Source organism: Rhododendron vialii, chromosome 1a, assembly GCF_030253575.1.
Source record: "Rhododendron vialii isolate Sample 1 chromosome 1a, ASM3025357v1".
NCBI lineage: Eukaryota > Viridiplantae > Streptophyta > Magnoliopsida > Ericales > Ericaceae > Rhododendron > Rhododendron vialii.
Window position 1 is genome coordinate 34,138,336 of NC_080557.1, and position 22,238 is coordinate 34,160,573.

Consider the following 22,238-nt stretch of genomic DNA (forward strand, 5'->3'; position numbering starts at 1 on the left):
CATTCTCCAAAAAAAGTTGGAGGAAAAGGAGAAGGAAAAGGCCGAGCTTAGGAAGGCTGGAGCCCCGGGTGCTTCGGGCTCCATACCAAGCAAGAAAACCCTGCCGCCCCCACCTTCTAAAAAATGCCCTCTAAACGCCCCTTCTTCCCCGAAGGATCCACTCGCGAGCAAAAAGACCAAAACAGTTCCGAAGGGGAAGAGCCAGGAGGTAGAGTTGCCGAAGGGGATACAGGGGGAGGGAGAGAAAGAGAGGATGGAGCTGTCCTCGGACCTCGACACACCGTGGGTGCCTAACTTCGTCACCCCGAGCAAAAATCAAGTTTTAAGGTCAGACAGCCTGAAGGAGGACCCCTCCTTGGCTTTTACTCTCCACTCTGGGTTGGCCTTACTGATGGATATACAAAGCCCCCCATCTCTAAAAGCAGCCTTAAGCGAGTATTACTTCCATGTTGGAAGAGTAAGTAGATTTCTAGTACTTCCAATGATTTTTTGTATACTAGCTCTAATTTTCCAGAATAATTTTCATTTTGCTTTGACTGCAGGCCACCCAGTCCATCAGGAGTTATAGGGGGATGAAAACAATTGATGCTATCTGATCAACTGGATTGCAATGGCTTTCTCATGCCTCTTCACCGGAACCCTAATTCGTCGTCGGAACCCTAATTTGCAAAATAGACAGGGGGTGAGCGCGCCTCTGCCTCTCGTGGCAAAGGCCCTCCGATGCCAAAGTTAGTATCACGTACTAGCAGTTTATCAGTAGGAAAGCAAGAATGCAAAGTATTGCGTACCTTTTTCCTCTAGGTTTACCTCATATTTATAGATTTGTGTATGCTTGTTGCCCAAGCATCCCTATTTCCATAGGATTCCCAACTCGTATAGGAAACCCAGGGTATCAAGGATTCTCGTTTCCTTTATCAGTTTAATGGAAAAGAGTCCTTTTAGGATTCTTTTCCTTTACTGGCCGAACATCCCATTTTCATTGGGTATCTTTATCAGATCCTATATTCTTGGGATCTCATTCCTTAACGGAATACCACTGTTTCTGGATCTTTCCAGAATGTTCCCTATGTTCCAACAATTGATTTGGGGTTCTTTCCTTGTTCGGCCATCTCATTGCCGAACAGACTGCTTGGACCAATGACTTCACATGTAACTTGGTCCAAATGTCATGAGAATGTCTCTATCTGCCGAACAGTTCAGTTTTACACCAGTGACTTCTCATGTCATCGGCCTTTTAATCGTCCGAACAGACTGCACGGACCAAGGACTTCCATATCATTGGTTCATATCGCTGTTCTTAATACTGTCCGGCGATAAGTCCAGTCGTATTTAACCACGTGCTCCCAAACATCATGTGTTCGGTGACTAAATGTACCTGCTCGGGAATACCTCCCTGCAATTGCTCCCCAGCTTCATCTATTTACCACTGTTCGGGGGCAATATATGATGTTTAGAAACAAAATTTTTATTTAGACCAATTTCTTCTGATCCCGTGCAGTCATGATTTTAATATCTCATTGATGCCTTTTGGCACCTTCTGCCATTATTCCATCTCGAGATTACGACTCCACGTGGCGCATTTCGTACTTTCTACATTTAATATGAACTGATGTTTTGTCTAAACGACGTTAATTCGTCGTTAATTGAATCCCTTTATCCCGTTACTTTCCAAGTAACGGTGTGAGACGAGACGTTTCGTCTCCGTCCCTATTACCTAAACCCCAGAAAGGGCTTATTTTAGATTTTTTCACCCAAAACTTCAAACTCTTTCTCTCTCTAAGCTCTCTGCCATTGCCGTCATTTGCAAACTTGATTGCATTCCAGGGAATCGTCACCGTATTCTTTGTAAGATCTTCGTTCTTACTTCATTTCTTCTACTTAGGTTTCCATCTGAGATCTCATTTCTCAGATTTGTGGGTTATTTCTAGGGTTTTAGTTCGTACCCATTTCCAATTTTTCTTCTTTCCTGAGTATACCCATGGCGGATGATGGTGAGAATCCCTTGAGACCCAGTAAATTTAGGAAATTATGTGAAACCCCTACTGCCATGGCGGCATTTAGGACGGAATATAATGTTCCAGAGAACGTTGGTCTTGAACTCGCCCCCTGGGCGCAGATAGAGACGGAGGTTCATGGGATCGAATGTGTATCCCCATTGTGGCCATCGTCGAAGGCGGAGTCCGATTTCCCCTTCACCCTTTACTCCGCCAGATCCTAAACTGGTATCGTCTCACCCCCATGCAAGTATCTACAAATGTCTTTAGGCTGATAATGGGTGTAATAGCTTTGAATATGATTCTGGGGACCCATTTAGGAATCTGGGATATTCAGTGGTGGTACAGTATTGTACTAAACCCTGAATATAACACTTATTATTTCAAAGTTAGAAGGGCCGACAAGCATCTTGTGCTAAACCTGCCAGACTCCGCTCGGGATCATGAGATCGATTTTCTTTATGTCACTGGAGCCTTTGAGCCTCTAGGAGAGGATGGTCAGGTGGTGGGTTTCCACTGCCCCTATATATGGGGATACCCACGTATGCTCCTTATTTTTTCGATCTTTGCAATTTGTTCGTTTACTGCTTTCTCGAAGCTTTCTATGTGTCTAATTTTGGTTTCATAACTCCGATCTTGCAGCTGAAAACGTCAACAAACGTCCTAGACGAGAGCCTAGCTACGTCCGAACAGAGGCCATCAACAAAATCCTTAAATATAAAGGCGAGCCTGGTACTTCTACAGCTGGTCGGGGCCGGAACGCCGACGTGCTCTTGGGGTACGATCCTTCGTACAGAGGGGTCATCGACAGAAGACTTGCCCACCCCAGCACTAGTGCTGCGTCTACATCCACTGCTCCCCAGCCACGCAATTCAAGGCTACAAGTTGGTGTCACTCTTGCCGGTCAGTCAGGCGAAATTGCTATTCCTGACGGTGTACCTCAAACACGTGTGGTACTCAGAAGATCTGGTCGTAGGCAAGTCATTGCCGAACAACAACCCGTTCTTCTCCAAATTACCAGTCAGTCGTCCTCATCCGGATACTCCCGATCATCTCCAACCCCAGGTACGATGACGCGCCAACCCATTAACCTCAGCTCTTTACTCACCGTCTCCTCACGGGGACGTGGTGCTACCAATAGGGTAGCATCAACTGGCGCCCCTCCCCCACGTTCACGTCGCAATAGGGGGGATCTGCAAGATCGTCATCTTCTCCCCGGGAACAAAATAGTCCCGTTGAGGCTACCGATGCTCATAGGGACAAACGTCCCAGGAGCGAAGAAACTGGAGACGCCCTTACCCAAACCACTACTTTAGTCCAACAACCCCCTTCTTCGAGTACTCCAGTGCTTCCTCAAAGCTGGACCCCTAATCTCATTAGGGGTGATCGGCCTGTTCACATTGGCGACAGTGCCAGCTCTTCGAAAACAGCACTCGCCCTTGCCCAAGGTCTACTGCTTCCTGTAGACATGCAGAAGGAGTCTGAGGCTGCACCTAATCGGCTTGTCTCCACTGGACTCGTCAGTGGTATCAAGGTAATGTGACTTAATCTTTTCATATAAGTCTTTATGTATATTTCGTATACCACGTATCACATATTGCTACATCTGTCACTTACCACTCGGTGTTTTTGCCAGTTCATTAAAAAAATGGTCACACTAGGCCAGAAGTTCCAGGATGCAGATAACGAAAGGATCTTGTTATTGAACAACAACACAAGACTGCTCCGTACCATTACCAGATTAGAGAGAGAGAGAGAGAGAGAGAGAGAGAGAGAGAGAGAGAGAGAGATAAAGCTAAAGCTGACTTCGAGGAAGCGAAAGACAAGCTTGGTACTGCTGAAGACAGCCTCAACCATGCTTTGGTTGAGATAGAGCAGACCAAAAAGGCTGCCTTTGAAGATGGTTATCAAAAAGGCTTCGATGCTACAACGGCTAGTTATGTAGAGCAGATGCCGATCATCCAAGATGAAATCTGGGCTGCTTGCTGGGAGGCATGCCTCACAAAGGTAGGAGTTGCAGAGGAATCTCCCCTATGGGTTGAGAACGATCTTCCAAGCCACCAAGTTACAGCTCCAACTGATGATGTTGATCAACAGATTGACGACTTTGCAGACGTTGATGAAGAGATACAGGTAGAATCACAAAATGATGTTGAGCAATCATCTGTTCTGGAAGTAACCACTGAAATTGTCGTCCCAGAAGAGACTGCAACTGCTCTTGGCAATTCGGCTGGAACTGACGTTCAACCAGAAATTCAGAATCTAGATTGATAGGTAAACAAGTAGTTTTGTTTTCGAAACAATATGGCTGGTCCTGCGTGACCATGGCACTTTAACCTTGCGTGGTACCAATACTTGCTCGTAGTATGGCAATAGTTTACATTATACAGGTATTCGGCCCTCTGTGGCACAACTATATGATCTGTTCGGCTTTTAGTTCAATTTTAAGTATCTCGTACTGTTTGTTTGCATAAGTATTTCGTACTCTAAAAGATCTTACAAACATGTTGTCTTTGTACTGAATCTAAGTTTCACGTACTTAAAAACATTTGTTTCTCAGTTTCTCGTACTGTGTTTCAAGTTTATTTCATACTTGTATTTTTTACTTGTATGGTTCATATAACTATATAGGTGTTCTTTAAGTTTCACATACTTAAGAACAGATATTTATAAGTTTCACGTACTTAACTATTCTAAGTTTCTCGTACCTGAATAAATGTGTTAAACATATACTCGTTATGTCTTTAAGCGAAGCCAATTGCTTTATATAAATGTTTACAAGTGTCTCGTACTTTAAATTCCATACAAGTGTTTCGTACTTGTATTCGTTAAATTTCACGTACTTAAAAATGTTCTAACAGACTTTGTTCCATACAAGTGTTTCGTACTCGTATTCGTTAAGTTTCACGTACTTAAATGTTTGAAAAACACACAAGTTTTTCATACTTGTTTTTAAGTTTCACATACTTAAAATGTATGAAACTTTTAAGTTTCACATACTTAAAAGGTATACCCCGCTCCCCAATACGAATGAGGGAAACTGAACTCGTAGTTCGTATTAAAAACAAATACCACAACAGTTATACTAAGAAGTGATTTTATTCATAATCTGTAAAACTCAAGAGGGCGTTATTCGTACCCCATAATCAAAACTAGAACAAGGGAATTATATTCGTAATTCCCACACAATCACGTAGTGCAAATCTAAGACAGATTTTAATACTTCTAAACAAAGAACTTTCGTAGATTATGAACATTCCAAGGCCTTGGAATTGGATCACCATCCAGATCTGCCAATCTATAGGCTCCTATGCCTACAATCTCAGTTACTCTATACGGGCCTTCCCAGTTGGCCCCCAGCTTGCCTTCGTTGGCCACCTTAGTATTGCCGAGCACTTTTCGGAGTACGAGGTCTCCAACACCAAACTCTCGAGGATGAACATGTTTGTTATAGCTTTTCATCAACTGTTCTTGGTAAGAAGCCAGATGGACCAAGGCCTTTTCTCTCTTCTCCTCGGCGAGATCAAGCTCGATTTCAAGGGCCCTGTCATTGCCTCCACTTTCAACCAAAGCGGTCCTGTTGGTCGGCAGACCCACTTCCAGAGGTATGATAGCCGCTGTTCCAAATGCCAATGAATAGGGGGTCTCTCCCGTAGACCTCCTAGGCATTGTTCGGTGAGCCCATAAAACTAACGGTAATTCATCAGGCCACTTCCCCTTGGCTTTATCCAGCCTTTTCTTGATCCCATCAAGGATAGTTTTGTTAGAAGCCTCTGCTTGCCCATTACTCTGAGGGTAGGCTGGGGTGGAATAATAGTTTCGTATTCCATAGTGGGCACAAAAAGTCTTGAATTTCTTTTGAAATTGGGATCTATTGTCTGTAATCAATGAATAAGGGACCCCAAAGCGAGTGATGATACTTTTCCACACAAACCTTTCTATCATAGGTTCAGTGATTTTGGCCAGTGGTTCTGCCTCAATCCACTTTGTAAAATAGTCAGTTGCTACAAGTAGGAATTTTCGATTCCCAGTTGCTTTGTGCAATGGACCCACGATATCCATCCCCCATTGAGCAAAAGGCCAGGGACTTGTCAAAGGCACCAGATCTTTCGCGGATGTTCGAATCATTGGTGAGAATTTTTGACACTTCTCACAAATCTTCACATACACCTTTGCATCTTCTTGCATGTGTGGCCACCAGTAACCTTGAGTAATTGCTCGGTGGGCAATTGATCTACCTCTAGCATGGCTCCCACATGTTCCCTCGTGGATTTCATGAAGAAACTTTTGCACCATCTCGGGATGTACACATAGTAAATATGGGCCTGTAAAGGATTTCCTGTATAACTTACCCTCTGGAGACAGCCAAAACCTGGCAGATTTGACCCTTATCTTGTGGGCCTCCTTTATGTCAGAAGGGAGTATCTCGTCTCGTAAGAACTCCATGATTGGGTCCATCCAACTTGGTCCTTGGTTCATGTCCAAGACTAAGTCTTCACTCCTCCCAATGCTCGGCTTATTCAGATATTCGACTGACACCTTTCTTTTGAACTCGGTTGGTACAGCTGCAGCCAACCAAGCTAAAGAATCTGCATGAGCATTCTGTCCAGAACTAATTTGCTCAATATATACCCTTTCGAAGGTATCAAGCAAGTCCTTGGCTACCTGCACGTAAGCCAACATCTTTTCATTTCGAGTTTCATACTCGCCGGACAGCTGATTCACCACAAGCTGGGAATCACAATACACCCTAACCCGTTCTGCTTTAAGGGTTTTTGCACTCCTTAATCCAGCAAGGAAGGCCTCATATTCAGCTACATTATTCGTTGCACTGAATCCAAGCCGAACAGATAGTTCAATCAGAACTCCTTGAGGAGGAAACAGGACTACCCCAATTCCAGAACCAGTATTACATGCTGATCCGACAACGAATAGCTTCCACTCCGTGGGATCCTGTTCAGCTGAAGGTTGATCCTTCATGGATGATGTCTCAGTCACCTGTTCCTTTCTCGTAGGAGGTAGGGGAGCCATAGTGGGTGAAAATTCTGCCACAAAATCTGCCAACACTTGGCCTTTGATTGCTGTGCGTGGCTGATATTCGAGATCGTACTGGCTTAACTCCATGGACCATGTCAAGATCCTTCCCGAAAAGTCTGCCTTTCGTAGCAACGATTTTAATGGAAACTCAGTATAAACCACAACCTTATGGCTTTGGAAGTAGTGTTGCAATTTCCTTGTGGCTGTTCTAAGTGCCAGGACAAGTTTTTCTAAAGGCAGATATCTCGTTTCTGCATCCAACAATGTCTTGCTAACATAATAAATAGGGATTTGCTCGATCCCCAAATCCCTCAACAGGACTGCACTTACTGCATGCTCGGAAACAGCTAAGTACAGAATTAAAGACTCACCTGGTTGTGGAGTTGACAACAGTGGGGGTTCGGCCAGGTACTTCTTCAGGTCCTGGAAAGCTTGCTCACATTCTGCTCCCCATTCAAATCCCTCCCTTTTTTTTAATAGCTGAAAAAAGGGTCTGCACTTGTCACTTGACCTGCTGATGAATCTGTTAAGTGCCGCTGCCATTCCAGTCAGCCTCTGGACTTCCTTGGTAGTTTTGGGACTCTGTAGTCTCTGCAAGGCATCAATCTGATCGGGGTTTGCCTCTATCCCTCTCATGGTTACCAAATGGCCCAGGAACTTTCCTGAACCAACTCCAAACGCACACTTCGAGGCGTTGAGTTTTAGTTTATACTTCCTTAAGATTTCGAACACTTCTTTTAAGTCAGTAATATGCCCTCCTTTTTCTTGACTCTTTACCACCATATCATCTATGTAAACTTCCAAAGTTTTTCCAATGAGCTTCTTGAACATAATGGTTGCAAGTCTTTGGTATGTTGCCCCAGCATTCTTCAGCCCAAACGGCATGACACTGTAGCAGTATAACCCTCGTGGTGTGATGAACGAAGTCTTCTCTTGATCAGGTTCAAACATAGCAATCTGATGATATCCTCGATATGCATCGAGAAAACTCATTCGCTCGTAACCAGAGGTTGCATCAACCAATTGGTCAATCCTGGGCAAAGGAAAACTATCCTTAGGGCACGCTTTGTTTAGGTCTGTGAAGTCCACACAGACACGCCACTTCCCATTCTTCTTCTTTACCACAACAGTGTTGGATAACCATTCTGGGTAATAGACTTCACGTATTGCTTTGGCCTCTAGTAAATGATCGACCTCCTCAATCACTGCATCTACATGCTGCACAGCTGCTCTTCGTTTTTTCTGAATGATTGGCTTGTGCTGAGGGTCAATGTTTAAATGGTGACAGATCACATCTGCATCCACCCCGGGCATTTCCTCTGGCACCCATGCAAAAACATCAATATACTCCTTTAGAAATCTTATCGATTCAGCCTTTTCATCTGTTGGTAGTGATTCCCCAATTAAAAAATATCTTTCAGGATCAGTCTCGTTGATTTGAATCTTCTCCAGGCCTTCAACCACTTTTCAGCCGGGCTTCTTCCAACATCCTCGATGGTTGGTTGATCTGGTACTTCTAATGTATGAACATGGTGGACCTTTGGGGCTGTTTTGATGATGGAAATCAAACATTGCTGTGCCACCTTCTGGTTGCCTTTAAGGACTTCAATCCCATTTGATCCTGGGAATTTCACCATCTGGTGATAAGTCGAGGAGACTGCTCTCATCTTGTGCAACCATGTCCTCCCTATAATTGCGTTATAGGAAGAAGGGACATCGACCACTAAAAAGTCTGTTCTCAACACCACTGATCTAGCCCGAACAAGTAACGTTACCTTTCCAAGGGGCCAGACTGCTCCTACACCAAACCCAATGAGAGGTGTTGTAGATTGTTCTAAGTCTGTTTGGGCCAGCCCCAGCTTCTTAAATGCATCGTAGTACAACACCTCTGTACAACTTCCTGAGTCCACAAGGATCCTCTCAATGTCATATTCCCCAACTCATAGGGTTACAACCAATGCATCGTTGTGGGGTATTTGGACTTCCCCCAAGTCATCATCGGTGAATGCTATGCTCTCGTTGCACACATCATTCTCTTGTCCTCTTTTATTTCCCAAACGCATCACATGCTGATCGTGCTTGACTTGCTTTTGCAACAGCCTCACCTCATTCCTTGTATAAGGTGTAGCCAACCCATGTATCATATGGATCACACCTTTAGGGTTTTGTTCGTAACCCTGCTCCATAGCTTTCCCTTTTTCCTTTGGATCCTCCTGGATAAACTCCTTTAGATAGCCTCGAGAGACCAAATCATCAAGGTGCCTTTTATACATCTCACAATCCTCGGTCATATGGCCCCAATCCTTATGATACCTGCAGTGCTGATTCGTAGCACGTTTTGCATCTTTGTCTCCGCCTAGACTTGGTGGCCATTTAAAATATGGCTTATTCTTTATTCGATAAAGAATCCTGTAAATTGGCTCCTTCCAAACTGTAGTGATAGAAAAGAAGGATTTAGGGCCAGGAGCTTGCTTATCTTTGTACGGCTCTTTCTTAGCCTGCCCATAGTCCCTTCTCTCTTTGTAAGTCTTGGGCTCCGGCTAATCCACTTTTTTGGCAGGTGCCTTCGGCTGTTCGGCAATAGTCCTGCCATCCTCACGGAGTATGTCATCCTCCATCCTGGCGTGTTGCTCTATCCGTTCCATCAGTTTAGCCAGCGTGGCTACCGGATGTTTATTCAACGATCGTCGTAACTCTCCCCGAACAGGCAATCCAGTCTTGAAGGTGGCAATTGCATACTCCTCACTGCAGCTTTCAATCTCGTTGAAAGTTTCCCAATACTTCTTCGCATAGTCCCTGATCTGTTCGTTTTCCTCCTATTTCATGGTGGAATGGCTTTCAAAGGTTTTTGGGGCTTTTCTGCTCGTCAAGAACCGAGCAGTGAATTCCTCGGCCAATTGCCTCCATCCTCATATGGATCATGGGGCCAGTTTGTGAAACCAAGATAAAGCTACCTTTCCAAGACTGGAGGGGAACATCTTGCATAAGATGGAATCATCCCCTTCATGCATAAACATGGCCTGTTGATAATGCTGTATGTGAGCCACGGGATCCGTATTTGTCTCGTAAAGTACGAACGCACCGTGCTTCACTCTGCTCGGCAACCTCGCTTCTTGTAGCCTCTTTGTAAAGGGGGAGGCTGCTATATTACTCAAGGCCTTGCGTGCTGCTTCTCTTGCAGTCGCTGTCCCCTCTTCTAGCTCCTTTGACTTGTGGGCCGAGGCCTTGACCCAATCAGCAGTAGGTCTCTCGTACCTATCTCGATGATGTTTTCTTGTTTCCTCTTCCTCGGGGGTAGAACTTCGGTCTCTGCTCCTCCTTTTTCGTGAAGAAGCCCTTCTCTCGGGTGTTCGGCTTCTACTTCTTCTTCCCCTTTTTCGTGGAGAATCCTCATGACGCCCTTTAACAGGACTTCTGCTCCCTCTTCTGCGTGAATGAGTCTGCTTATGAACCACCAGAGCCCGTCCGTCTCTCTGGTGATCCCTTCGAGAAAGTCCAAAATCTTCTGGATGGTCTCGTATCCGCTGCAACTCTTGTATCTCGTACTCTCGTTTTTTAATCAAACGAGCATACTCCTCTATTTCCCTTCCCTTTTTATCGAGAACATCGTTATCACTGTAAATATTTCTCGAATGGGTAACTGATTCATCTCTTCGATGAGACCTACTCCTTCTCGTGGAGCCCGTAGCAGTTTTATCTCCTTTTTCTTTGGAGTTATCTCGGTCATGTCTACCAGTGGGCTTTCTCGGAGCTCCTGGTGGGGATTTATCTTTTCCCCCACCCAACTGGTCCTTCGGACTGAATGGAGTGACTGGATCTTCTTCCATCATATTTATTTTTTCAGAAAAATTGTTCATTTCCCACAGACGGCGCCAATTGTAGGGGGATGAAAACAATTGATGCTATCTGATCAACTGGATTGCAACGGCTTTCTCGTGCCTCTTCACCGGAACCCTAATTCGTCGTTGGAACCCTAATCTGCAAAATAGACAGGGGGTGAGCGCGCCTCTGCCTCTCGTGGCAAAGACCCTCCGATGCCAAAGTTAGTATCACGTACTAGCAATTTAACCCTAATTATCAATAGGAAAGCAAGAATGCAAAGTATTGCGTACCTTTTTCCTTTAGGTTTACCTCATATTTACAGATATGTGTATGCTTGTTGCCCAAGCATCCCTATTTCCATAGGATTCCCAACTCGTATAGGAAACCCAGGGTATCAAGGATTCTCGTTTCCTTTATAAGTTTAATGGAAAAGAGTCCTTCTAGGATTCTTTTCCTTTACTGGCCGAACATCCCATTTTCATTGGGTATCTTTATCAGATCCTATATTCTCGGGATCTCATTCCTTAACGGAATACCATTGTTTCTGGATCTTTCCAGAATGTTCCCTATGTTCCAACAATTGATTTAGGGTTCTTTCCTTGTTCGGCCATCTCATTGCCGAACAGACTGCTTGGACCAATGACTTCACGTGTAACTTGGTCCAAACGTCATGAGAATGTCTCTATCTGCCGAACAGTTCAGTTTTACACCAGTGACTTCTCATGTCATCGGCCTTTTAATCATCCGAACAGACTGCACGGACCAAGGACTTCCATATCATTGGTTCATATCGCTGTTCTTAATACTGTCCGGCGATAAGTCCAGTCGTATTTAACCACGTGCTCCCAAACATCACGTGTTCGGTGACTAAATGTACCTGCTCGGGAATACCTCCCTACAGGAGTGCCCAGTGTTATCTCACCGAACATGACAAGAAGTCCAAACTGCTGAAGCAATCGGTTGAGCATAACAAAAGCGTCGCCGAGGACTACAAGAAGAGCTTGGAGCAATTCGAGCTTGTGCGTCAAGGCCAGGAAGTTCAGATTTCAAATCTGAATGACCTGATAAAGGGACTCCAGGACTCAACCGAGCGTACAAGGGCCGAAGGAAAAGAGGAGGGCCTATCTGAAGGGAGAGCCTTGGGGCGGGAGGAGATGAAGAAGGAGATGAAGAATGAGATGGAGAAGAAGCTGCAGGAGCAGCATGATAAGGGGTACGACAAGGGGTACGCCCAGGCCGAGGAGGACATGGCTGATCAAATTCTGGAAGTTCAAGCTGAGATTAAAGAAGGTCAGCACAAGGAAAGCTTCATGCTCGGCTATAACAGGGGTTTCGACGACGCAGGAGTTGAGCCTGACGACGAAAGGAGGACTTTGGTAGAAGTACCTCCCCTTCCACCTGCCAAAGCTGAAGCAGAAGAGACAACAGTTGACATTGTTGACTCTACCGCTGTACCAGTCCCTGCAAATGCTCCTACAACAAGCTGAATTTAGTCTAGTTTAGCTTCAATGGCTTTCCCCTATGTTTGTTGTTGTTGTTGTTGTTGTTTTTTTTTTTGAATATGGTTGGCACCGAACAATTGGAAGCTTGCCAAACCATAGGATGTAATTAAAACAGGTTTGAGGATGGCGCCGAACGGTTTACGACCGCCATGCCTTGGTGAATGATGACTTTTAAAAATTTGCAAATCTCTTTAGTTTTAACTCCTTTCGGTATATGTCTTTACTGTGAAAAATATGCCAAGTCTTTTTGTTCGGATTGGATTTATGTGTGTAGCCAAGTATAAGCCCCCTATCTTAGCGGATGGTCATAGTGTAAAAATGAGAATCCAGTAAGGCAAACAAATGGGTACACAATAAAATCATCAGTCGTCAATACTGAAAGTGCGAGTGGTCCATCTGAGGGAAAAGACTTAGGCTGCGAGAAGCTCACCCGAGCATACTTTGTATCATTGGTTTTGAGAATTTCATCCGAACAAACAAACTATCGTGTGCTATGAGAATCTCGCCCGAACAAAAGTACTAAGGGCTACGAGAATTTCGCCCGAACAAAAGTACCGAGGGTTACGAGAATTTCGCCCGAACAAAAGAAGTGCACATCGAGCATATCGGTCACGGGGAGGAAGTACCTGCGCCCACCGTGGGGCATGAACCCGAGGCTAGATGAGATACCCCTGTTAAAAAGAATAATAGGGAAACAACTGAATAAATAAGAAACTTGCATTAAGTAAACGACGCTCAAAGGCGTATATTCCAAACAAAAATGTAAGTACAAGAGAAGAAATGAAAAATTGAGGATGCCAGTACTAGCCATGGAATTTTCAAAGTTTTTGAGCATTCCATGGATTAGCAATTGGCGTTCCATCCATCTCAGCGAGTTTGTAAATGCCATGTCTAATTTTTTCCACCACTCAGTAGGGTCCTTCATAAGGATCCTTCAGTTTGGTTAACTTTGATGCTTCGGTAACCATCCGAAGGACTAAGTCCCCCACGTTAAATGGACGAGCACGGACATTTCGGTTGTAGCCCCTGGCTACTTCTTGCTGATACACCGCATGCCGAAGGTTAGCATTGTCACGTAGTTTTTCGGCAAAATCTAACTCGGTCCCCCACAAGAGCATTGTTATCCACCGGGTTAAAATTTTCTGTTCGGGCTGTTGGAATCATAGTAGACAAGGGGAGGACAGCTTCCATGCCGTAGGCCATAGCAAATGGGGTACGGCCTGTAGACTGCCGAGGGGTAGTACGATAGGCCCATAAAACGTGTGGGAGCTCTTCCACCCATTTACAGAGTTTCCGATCCAATCGGTGCTTAAGCCCCCGAGTGATCGTCTTGTTAGAAGCTTCGGCCTGTCCATTACCCTGAGGATAGGCCACGGAGGAATTATGGATCGTGATGTGGCGCTTAGCATAAAAAGCTTTGATGGCGGATGCGACGAACTGGGAGCCATTGTCAGAAAGGATGGCGTAAGGAACGCCAAACCGTGAGATGATATGCTTCCAAATAAAACGTTCCACGTCGCCTGCAGTGGTCTTGACCAAGGGGGAAGCTTCAACCCACTTAGTGAACAAATCTGTGGTGGTGAGCATAAACTCAAATCCTCCAGGTGCCTTTGGCATCTTGCCAACTATGTCAAAAGCTCAAATCGCGAATGGCCATGGACTAGTGATCATTTTAAAGGGGAAGGCAGACTGGTGGATGAGAGACGCCTGCAGCTGGCACCGAACACATCGCTTCACGTACTCCTTCGACTGTTTAACCATCTTCGGCCACCAATAGCTCTGTGTCAGCGCACGCTGTGCAAGGGACCGTCCTCCGGAATGCGCCCCACAGCTGCCCGAGTGGAGTTCTTCCAGAACGGTCTTCACGTGGTCTTCGCGGACGACACGCAAATCAGGGCCAGTGAAAGTCTGTCGGTAGAGGTTGTCGTTTGGATCCAGGAAAAAATTTGCTGCTCGGCAACGGAGTTTGTATGCGTCTCGTTTGTTCGGTGGTAACACCTGGTTCTTCAGATAATCAATTACTGGATCTAGTTGACTTGGACCGAGGGAAATCGCCATTACTAGTTGGCATGGCTGCTCGAAGCTCGGCTTTGCGACTTCGTCGAAGACAATAGTGCGACTGCCAGAGGTCCGATATACCGAAGCAAGACCTGCCAGGGCGTCAGCATGCGCATTGTGCTCCCGAGCGATCCATTCCACTTCCACTCGGTCAAATCTTCGGAACAAGGCCAATACGTGGCTGAAGTAAGCATTCATACGCTGGTCTTTTGTTTGATAATCGTCCTTCAAGTGACCCACAATAAGCTGAGAGTCACAAAAGATGTGAACCGAATCTGCATCAAGCCGAAGAGCAAGTTAGAGGCCTGCAATCAGAGCTTCATATTCCGCTTCGTTGTTCGTCACCGGGTACCCAATCGAAACCACGCTTTCATGCACAGTCCCGCTCGGAGATACAAAGACGATGCCCGGTCCAGCCCCGTGAACATTGGAGGCTCCATCGACGGTCATTCGCCAAGCGTCGCCAGAGAAGAGCCTCCATTGCCGCTTTGGTTTCTTGTGTCCCAGGGTGTACCGAGCGCGGAGGGGTTCCGTGGGACGGCTACATGGTTCTTCCAAAACTTTTTCGTCTTGAACCCGAGCTTCTTCCGCAGTGGTGGCCAAAGCATTGGCCTCGTCTTGCAATCCAGGAATGAGTTCGGCAAAGAAGTCGGCCAAGGCCTGACCCTTGATGGTGGTTCGAGGCTTAAACTGGATGTCAAAATTGGCCAAGTTTTGAGAAAATTTCAAGATCCGGCTTGACGTGTCCGTCTTCTGAAGGACAGCTTTGAAAGGAAACTCAGTGAGGACCACAATCCTATGGGATTGAAAGTAAGGCAAGAGGCTCATTTTAGCTGAAACGAGGGCCAATGCCAATTTCTCCATGGGCAGATACCTCGTCTAAGAGTCCGTCATCGTTTTGCTTGAGTAGAAGATTGGTTGATGCTCCATCCCTTCTTTCCGAACAAGAACCGCGCTGGTAGCATGATCCGAAACAGCAAGGTAAAGATATAAATCTTCGTCGGGAAGGGGCTTGAAGAGCAAAGGAGCGTGGGACAGGTATTGCATTAAGGATTGCAAAGCCTGCTCGCACTCTTCGGTCCATACAAATCTGCGTCGGCTAGTTGTGATTGCTCGAAAAAACGGACAGCAAAGATCACCTGAACGTCGGATGAAACGGTTCAGAGCAGCCACCATTCCTGTAAGTCATTGTACCTCTTTTATAGTGGTCGGAGCTCAGAGATTCTGCACGGCCAAGATCTGTGTGGGATTAGCTTCGATTCTTCGGCGGCTTACTATGTAACTAAGGAACTTCCCTGAGCTTACACCAAACGCACACTTCTCAGCATTTAGGCGCAACTTCCTCCGATTCAAGACATCAAAGACCTCTCCCAGATCCCGAAGGTGGTCCCGAGCGAATGTGCTTTTGCAAACCAGATCATCGATATAAGCTTCTAATATTTGGCCGAGCATACCAGGAAACATCTTTGTGATGGAGCATTGGAAGGTTGCACCAGCATTCTTCAGGCCGAACGGCACGACCTTGTAGCAGTAAGTTCCCCGAGGAGAAAATAAAGGCCGTCTTTTCCTGATCTTCTGGAGCTAAAGCTATCTGATGATAGCCCCGGTATGCATCCATAAAGCTTAGGCGTTCGCATCCTGCTGTTGCGTCCACCATTTGCTCAATCCGAGGGAGGGAAAACCGATCCATAGAACAGGCGTCATTGAGGTTTGTGTAATCAACACAAACCCGTAGCTTCCCATTCTTCTTCGGAACAATCACTGGATTGGCATGCCATGTGGGATATAAAACTTCCCGAATGGCGCCAGCCTTTAACAGTTGATCCACCTTTGTCATCACGGCTTCGACGTGTGCGGCGGACGAGCGTCGGACTTTCTGCACCACCGGCCGCTTACTGGGATCGACATTCAATGCATCACGGCGGATGTGGGATCCACACCCGGCATTTCTTGCGGAGTCCAAGCAAATACTTCTATGTTTTGCATCAGGGAGTCACACATCTCCTTTCGTTCGGCCATGCTCAGAGAACTCCCAATTAAAAAATATCTTCCGTTACCCTCGGGGATTAAAAATCGTATTAACTCATCGGTAGATCTTTGCTCGGCTGGCATACCCACATCTTCAACTAGTGGGATAGCAGTGGTTGCCACACCTTGTACTTCCATAGAGCTCCTTTTGTTTGTTACAGTGCTGATGTAGCACTTCTTTTGATTGGATCTGGTCCCCTCGGAGGCTTTCTTGACGACCATTCCATCCAACAAATTTTACCACCTGGTGAAAGGTAGAAGCGACTGCCTTCATCTCGTGCAGCCAGGTTCGGCCGAGTATGACGTTGTATGGGCTGGGAGAAGCGACCACCACAAACTCAATCTCAAGAACCCGTGATCCAGCCCGCACAGGAAGAGAGATTAAGCCGAGTGGCCAGACCGGGGCTCTAGTAAAACTGACGAGAGGAGTAGATGCTGTCCGAAGTTGAGCAGGAGATGATCCGAGGCTCTGAAATGTTGAATAAAACATTACGTCCGCCGAGCTTCCTTGATCTATCAACACCCGCTGAACGGTTGATCTATCAATAGTAATAGTAACAACGAGGGCGTCCGTATGAAGGAGTTGCACACCTTTCAAGTCGTCAGACGTAAAAGTGATAGGGTTGTCGAGGCTCAGATCTTCCCGTTGTCGCTTTCCCGAAATGCCGACGTTGCAAACGGGTAAAGAGGTGATGGCTCTGTCAATTTCTGAACGAAGCTCGGCTGCCCTGTCTTCGGAAACCAGTCCTTGAATAACGCTTACGAGATTGCCGATGATCGGTGGAGGCGGAGGAAGTGAACTTCGCCGACCGTCAATCCACCGATTTAAATGCCCAGCTGCTGCAAGCTCTTCTAGATACCGTTTGAAAGGTTGGCATTGTGTAGTGTAATGGCCGCGCTCCTTGTGATATGTACACATTCCTGGTCCGCTCCCGACGGTGCCTAAGAGTACTGTTGGCCAAACAAAGAATGGTAGTTTACCGATGATGTTGAGGAGTTTGTAGATAGGTTCGGTGAACGCCGTATGTTCGGCCACGTACTAGTCTGGCCGTGGTTCTCTCTTCGTTTGTTGCCACGACTGTGGCTGAGGGTGCTGCGGAGGTCGACCCTTGTTGGTCGGCTTGTTGGTCATTTGGCTTGAATTGCCTCCTTGCCCCTGTCAAACATTCACTACTTGTTTCTTCGGCCCAGCTGTTTTGGCAGGTTTAGGAGCCTTCGGTGCATGTCACTCGGCCATGGCCTTTTCGTGAACACAATCCTTCTCTATTATGGTCATGAGCTCTCCCATTGTTTTAGGTGGGTTACGAGAAAGGTCACGAAACATCGCCGAGGTTGGATCTAGTCCGTTCATAAACGACTCAGCCGCAACACCTTGATCACAATCTGGGATAAGATTATAAACCTCTCAATAGCGCTCAGTATAAAGCCGTAGGGTTTCTTCAGTCGTTCTTCGCATGTTCACCAGCATAGATAATGTCTTCAGTTGAATGTTGCTGGTTACAAAGCGTTTACTAAACTCCAACTCCAGCTCGTTGAAGCAAGTGGTAGACTTGGGTTTCAATTGATTGTACCATAACATGATTGGTTCGCTCAACGTGAGTGGGAAGATCTTGCACATGAGGGCATCGAAAAAGTTACGGAGGCTCATAGTTTGTCTGAAGCGACAAACGAACGCGACTACGTCCTCCTTCGCCTCGTAACGCTTCAGCTTCGGCATGACGAACCGATCCGGCGGTCGCTCTTATTGTATAGCATCCATTGTAACGCCTCCAATTTTGGGTACGTTAAAGAAAACATTTTATTACAAAAACAAGGTGAGTCTGGCTCATTATTACAACATAACTCTCATGAGAGTACTTTTATTACACAAGGGAAGGGAACTAAGGTTCCTAACTACAGCTCCGCCTGCTCCTCCATCTGAGCCAGCTCTTCAGCTCCAAAGGTCTCCAAGGTGTACTGCTCACCTTGATCATCTACAAAGTCTGACACATTATACCAGCGTCACCATCGATATAATATGTCAGGGTCACCAAATGTAACACCATGAGCTACAAAAGCTCAGCAGAACAAACCTATACCCGCTAACCCATAACATACAAACAACAGGCTATACAATCATTGATTTCCACATGATACATGTATATACAGCATCCATATTCGTTAATCATCTATCGTTGGTGTCCAAGATTTTCGTGTTTCTCCTACGCGACTCGTCGTAGACCGTGTCAACATTTTCATTTACAAATCAATCTTTCCAAAAACCATTTGTTTAACACACCCAACCTCGGTTCCGCCGTTCCGGTCTCCCGAGTATCCTCACAATGGTTCTGCCGCACCAGGTTCCCATTGGCACACAAAATCTTGCATTGGCTCCTCTCCGCGGATAACCAAGCCATACCTCACCATGGTTCCGCCAGTTCGGGTTCCCATGGGAACGCACACAACCTCACAATGGTTCCGCTATTCCGGATCTCCATTGGAACACACACAACCTCACAATGGTTCCGCTTTTTTTCGGATTCCCATTGGAACACACACACCCAACTCACATTATGCCACCAAAACCGGTCATAATGTAGTTTCAAAAATATTTCCTTCCTCGGAAAACATTTCCTTTCATTAATCACACCCTAGGTGCCATGTTTCTATTTTCTCCGTTCTCGTGTCTCGTTTACATGCAAAGACTCCGCGGTAGGACAAAAGTAAGCATGAAACATTCTAACAAGATCATCCAATTCTATAATATACCACAAGTAACACATTCAATTTATGTATGCAAGCTCATACTCCTCAAAATACGAATACTTCGATTCATATGGTAACGTTTTAACTTTCGAAAAACCGTTATTTCTTAAAGATCAAACAACATACGTTTTACTTGGAATAAGTAAGTAAGTGAGTAAGGATAAATTTAGAGTTAGGGGTAAGAATAATCTACCTTGATCCGAAACTAGTCGGGGCCGAATAAGCTAGTTGGAAGATTTTCTACGGGCGGTGAAACTTGCAAATCTGGACCGAACTTTGGATGGCAGTAACTTGGTCAATATTTGGCCGAATACGATCGTTCTTGGGTTGAAGTTGAAGCTCTCGAAGTGCTCTACAACTTGCGTGAAGAAAGTTGATCCTAGAAACTACTTTAGGTAGGAGAAAAATGGTGAGAAAGGCAGAGACAGTATGCTGTCTGGAAATAGAAATCCGAGATTTTTACTGAATTTCGGATGCCAATATCTTTGTCATTTCTTCACCAATTGGGATGGTTCTTGGGTCTAACTGGAAGGTTTCGAAGTGCTCTACAACTTTTCCGAAGGGAGTTGGTTCTAAAAACTAATCTAAGTAGGGGAAAACTGAGGATTTACAAAGGGCAGTAGGCTGCCTGAAAAAACAGAAATGGTTTCTACAGAGAAGTGAGAGCAAGAAGTGAAGGTGTGAGTTGAAATGCTTGGAATGGCTTGCTATTTATAGGCAAAACCTGAGCTCCTCCTCCCTCCTCTATGGCCGCCGCCCCCCCCCCCCCCCCCCCTCCCCTTCTCTCCTTTCTCCCATGGATTTGCTCCATTGAATTGTCATTTCATGCCTTTCAATCATGCCATGCCTTCCATGACTTGTCACTTCCATTTGTAGGCCAAATCTTAGGCCATCATGAAGGGTTTTTGACTTGTCAAGTCTATGGAGAGGTTGCTTGCAAGAAAGAATATAATCATGGGCTAGCTTTGTACCTTGGAAGACTAGAATGGGTTGGCATGTAGTAAATAGGCTTAGGGCTATTAAGGTTGCTTGTGTAAGTGTCCAAAACACAATCACACACTCCACCTCCCTCTCCCATTCGGCCTTTCTCTCTCTCTCTCCATCCGGCCCCCTCTCTCTCTCTCTCTTGTGTCTATATTCATCTAAGAAAATCTAGGAAAGTAAGTCTAGGATTATTAGGTTTAAGACTAGAACATAGGTGTGCATGCATGCCTTGCTTCCAAAATGATGAGATTCCATGAATGACTTGTCTTGTTATGCATATTGGCAAGTCAAAGGTTTATTAATCAAGGGATAAAAATTCCCCTAACAATTATGGACCAAGGGGTAAAGGAATATTAGGGTTTGAAATGACTTGTCATGGAGTATAATGATTACCCCTAAAAGTCTAAGGGTTCAATAGGGTTTGGAGGGTTTCATAAGGTTCAAAGATGATCAAAAAGGTTCATCTAAGGTTAGGAAATTGTAACTAGGTGAATCGGTGATCTGGTTCCTCCAACTAATCGGTTGGGAGCTAACTCTAATTGCCACGTAGGACTCTTAGTCAAGAAGAATATTTTTAAGGACTTAAATCTAATTATGACGGATTATAAAAATTAAAAAGAATTTTTTTTGTAGCAAATCCAAGTAATTAAAATAAAATTTAAATATTTAACGAAATTTTTATTTACCAAAAATCAGGGTCGTTACATCCATGAAGGGGGAAGCCTTTGCCTTCAAGAGCTTTGAGTTGTCTTCTTGAATTGGGGTTTGCGGGACGATAGGGAGAGGAACTTCAACATGCGGTTTAGGAGTCTTTCTGCGTTCTCGTCGATGGTGTCGGTGATGTTCGTCTTTTTCCTTCGGCAGTCGAGTGGCTATAACCGTGGGCGCACGCGCTTCACCTCTCGAGCCTGCCAAACGAGCATGTCGAGGCTCAAAACCTGGGTCGACGGGTTGATACATGGTTGGCAAGCCTGTAAATTGATCGTACAGGATAATCGTGTTATCATGCTCCGAACGATTTCCTCTACCGTCTGCTCGGTGGCGGCTGCTTGAGTTAGCCGAGTGTCGTCCTTCATGGCGTTCGGAATTATGTTGGGATCGTACCGAGTATTCCCAGTTGCTGCTGGTGTGTGTGCGCCGAGGTGGATTGTTTAAATCCACGGGCCTCTTCTCACCTTTTGGACTCGGTTGCCGTTCAGAACGAAGTCTTGCTCGGGCTGAAGCGCCTCCCTTACTGGTTTCGGCTATGGAGCCTGTAGCTGAAGATCGTGAACTCTCTGCACGAATAATGCTCGTCAGCCGAGGACGTGAAGCCGTTGGTGGTTGATATCCTTGGTCAAGACTCTCGAAGACAGTTCGATGCTCGAAAACGGCGAGTTCGGTCGCTTGGGCTGGACGAGATTTTTTGCTTCATTTGCGAGACTCCTTTGGTCTTATAGGTTCGGCGGGATGTTCGTGAGTAGGTGTTACAGCCATCCCTCCGTCCCGCTCCTCCAGCCGCTGTTGAAGCAAGGCAATTACCGCCGCTTGACGTTTCTGCTCCGCCAAAGCGACGTCTAATTCTGTGGGTGGAAAAGAAAGTTGGCGAGCCACGAGGGGAACCGTCCTAGCCGCTTGATGGGGCTCAAGGTTGATAGACCCATAACCCTCCAACCTGAGGGTGAAGTTCTCTGGTCCCGGAGGTGAGAGGCGCTGCGTCATTTGTTCCGTTCAAACGAGAGGAACGGACAGAGTTGGAACTGAAATTGAATCAGGCCCTCTATCCGGTATAATGAACACGAAGAACGTAGTTCCCCAGCGGAGTCGCCAATTGTGGGGGTCGCTTTCTTCGTGATCTTTCCTGTGTGCCTTTCTCCGTTTGCTGGACCGTAGAAGAAGGCGTTGAGCTTGGGGTACCTGCAGAACCGGAGGGGGATGTTCCTCCAGGAAGAAGCTCCGACGAACTTGTCAGTAAGTGGAGAAGACAAGAAGAAGTTTAGTTAGAAATATGCTAGTAGAGAGGAAAGAGTGCTGTTGTGAAGGAGTTCAGATCTTTCTCTTAGTGATAATGCCCTTCTATTTATAGGCG

General features: G+C 45.8%; 1 protein-coding gene across 1 annotated transcript; it reads right to left on the reverse strand.

Annotated features, from left to right (window-relative positions):
- Positions 1–15,628: 15,628 nt before the first annotated feature.
- Positions 15,629–17,360, reverse strand: LOC131330971 (uncharacterized). Its single transcript, XM_058364755.1, has 3 exons — positions 16,567–17,360; positions 15,868–16,386; positions 15,629–15,815 (listed from the first exon to the last, which is right to left on the reverse strand). Exons 1-3 carry the CDS (start codon positions 17,358–17,360, stop codon positions 15,629–15,631), a joined length of 1,500 nt encoding a protein of 499 aa, XP_058220738.1.
- Between the last annotated feature and the right edge of the window lie 4,878 nt (positions 17,361–22,238).

Coding starts and splice junctions, on each gene's coding strand:
- LOC131330971 (XM_058364755.1), bottom strand. CDS start 17,360: ATGTGTACATATCACAAGGAGCGCGGCCATTACACTACACAATGCCAA. Junction 16,387..16,566: donor GAGCTCTATGGAAGTACAAG/GTGTGGCAACCA, acceptor TGCAAAACATAG/AAGTATTTGCTTGGACTCCG. Junction 15,816..15,867: donor CATCACAAAGATGTTTCCTG/GTATGCTCGGCC, acceptor GGTTTGCAAAAG/CACATTCGCTCGGGACCACC.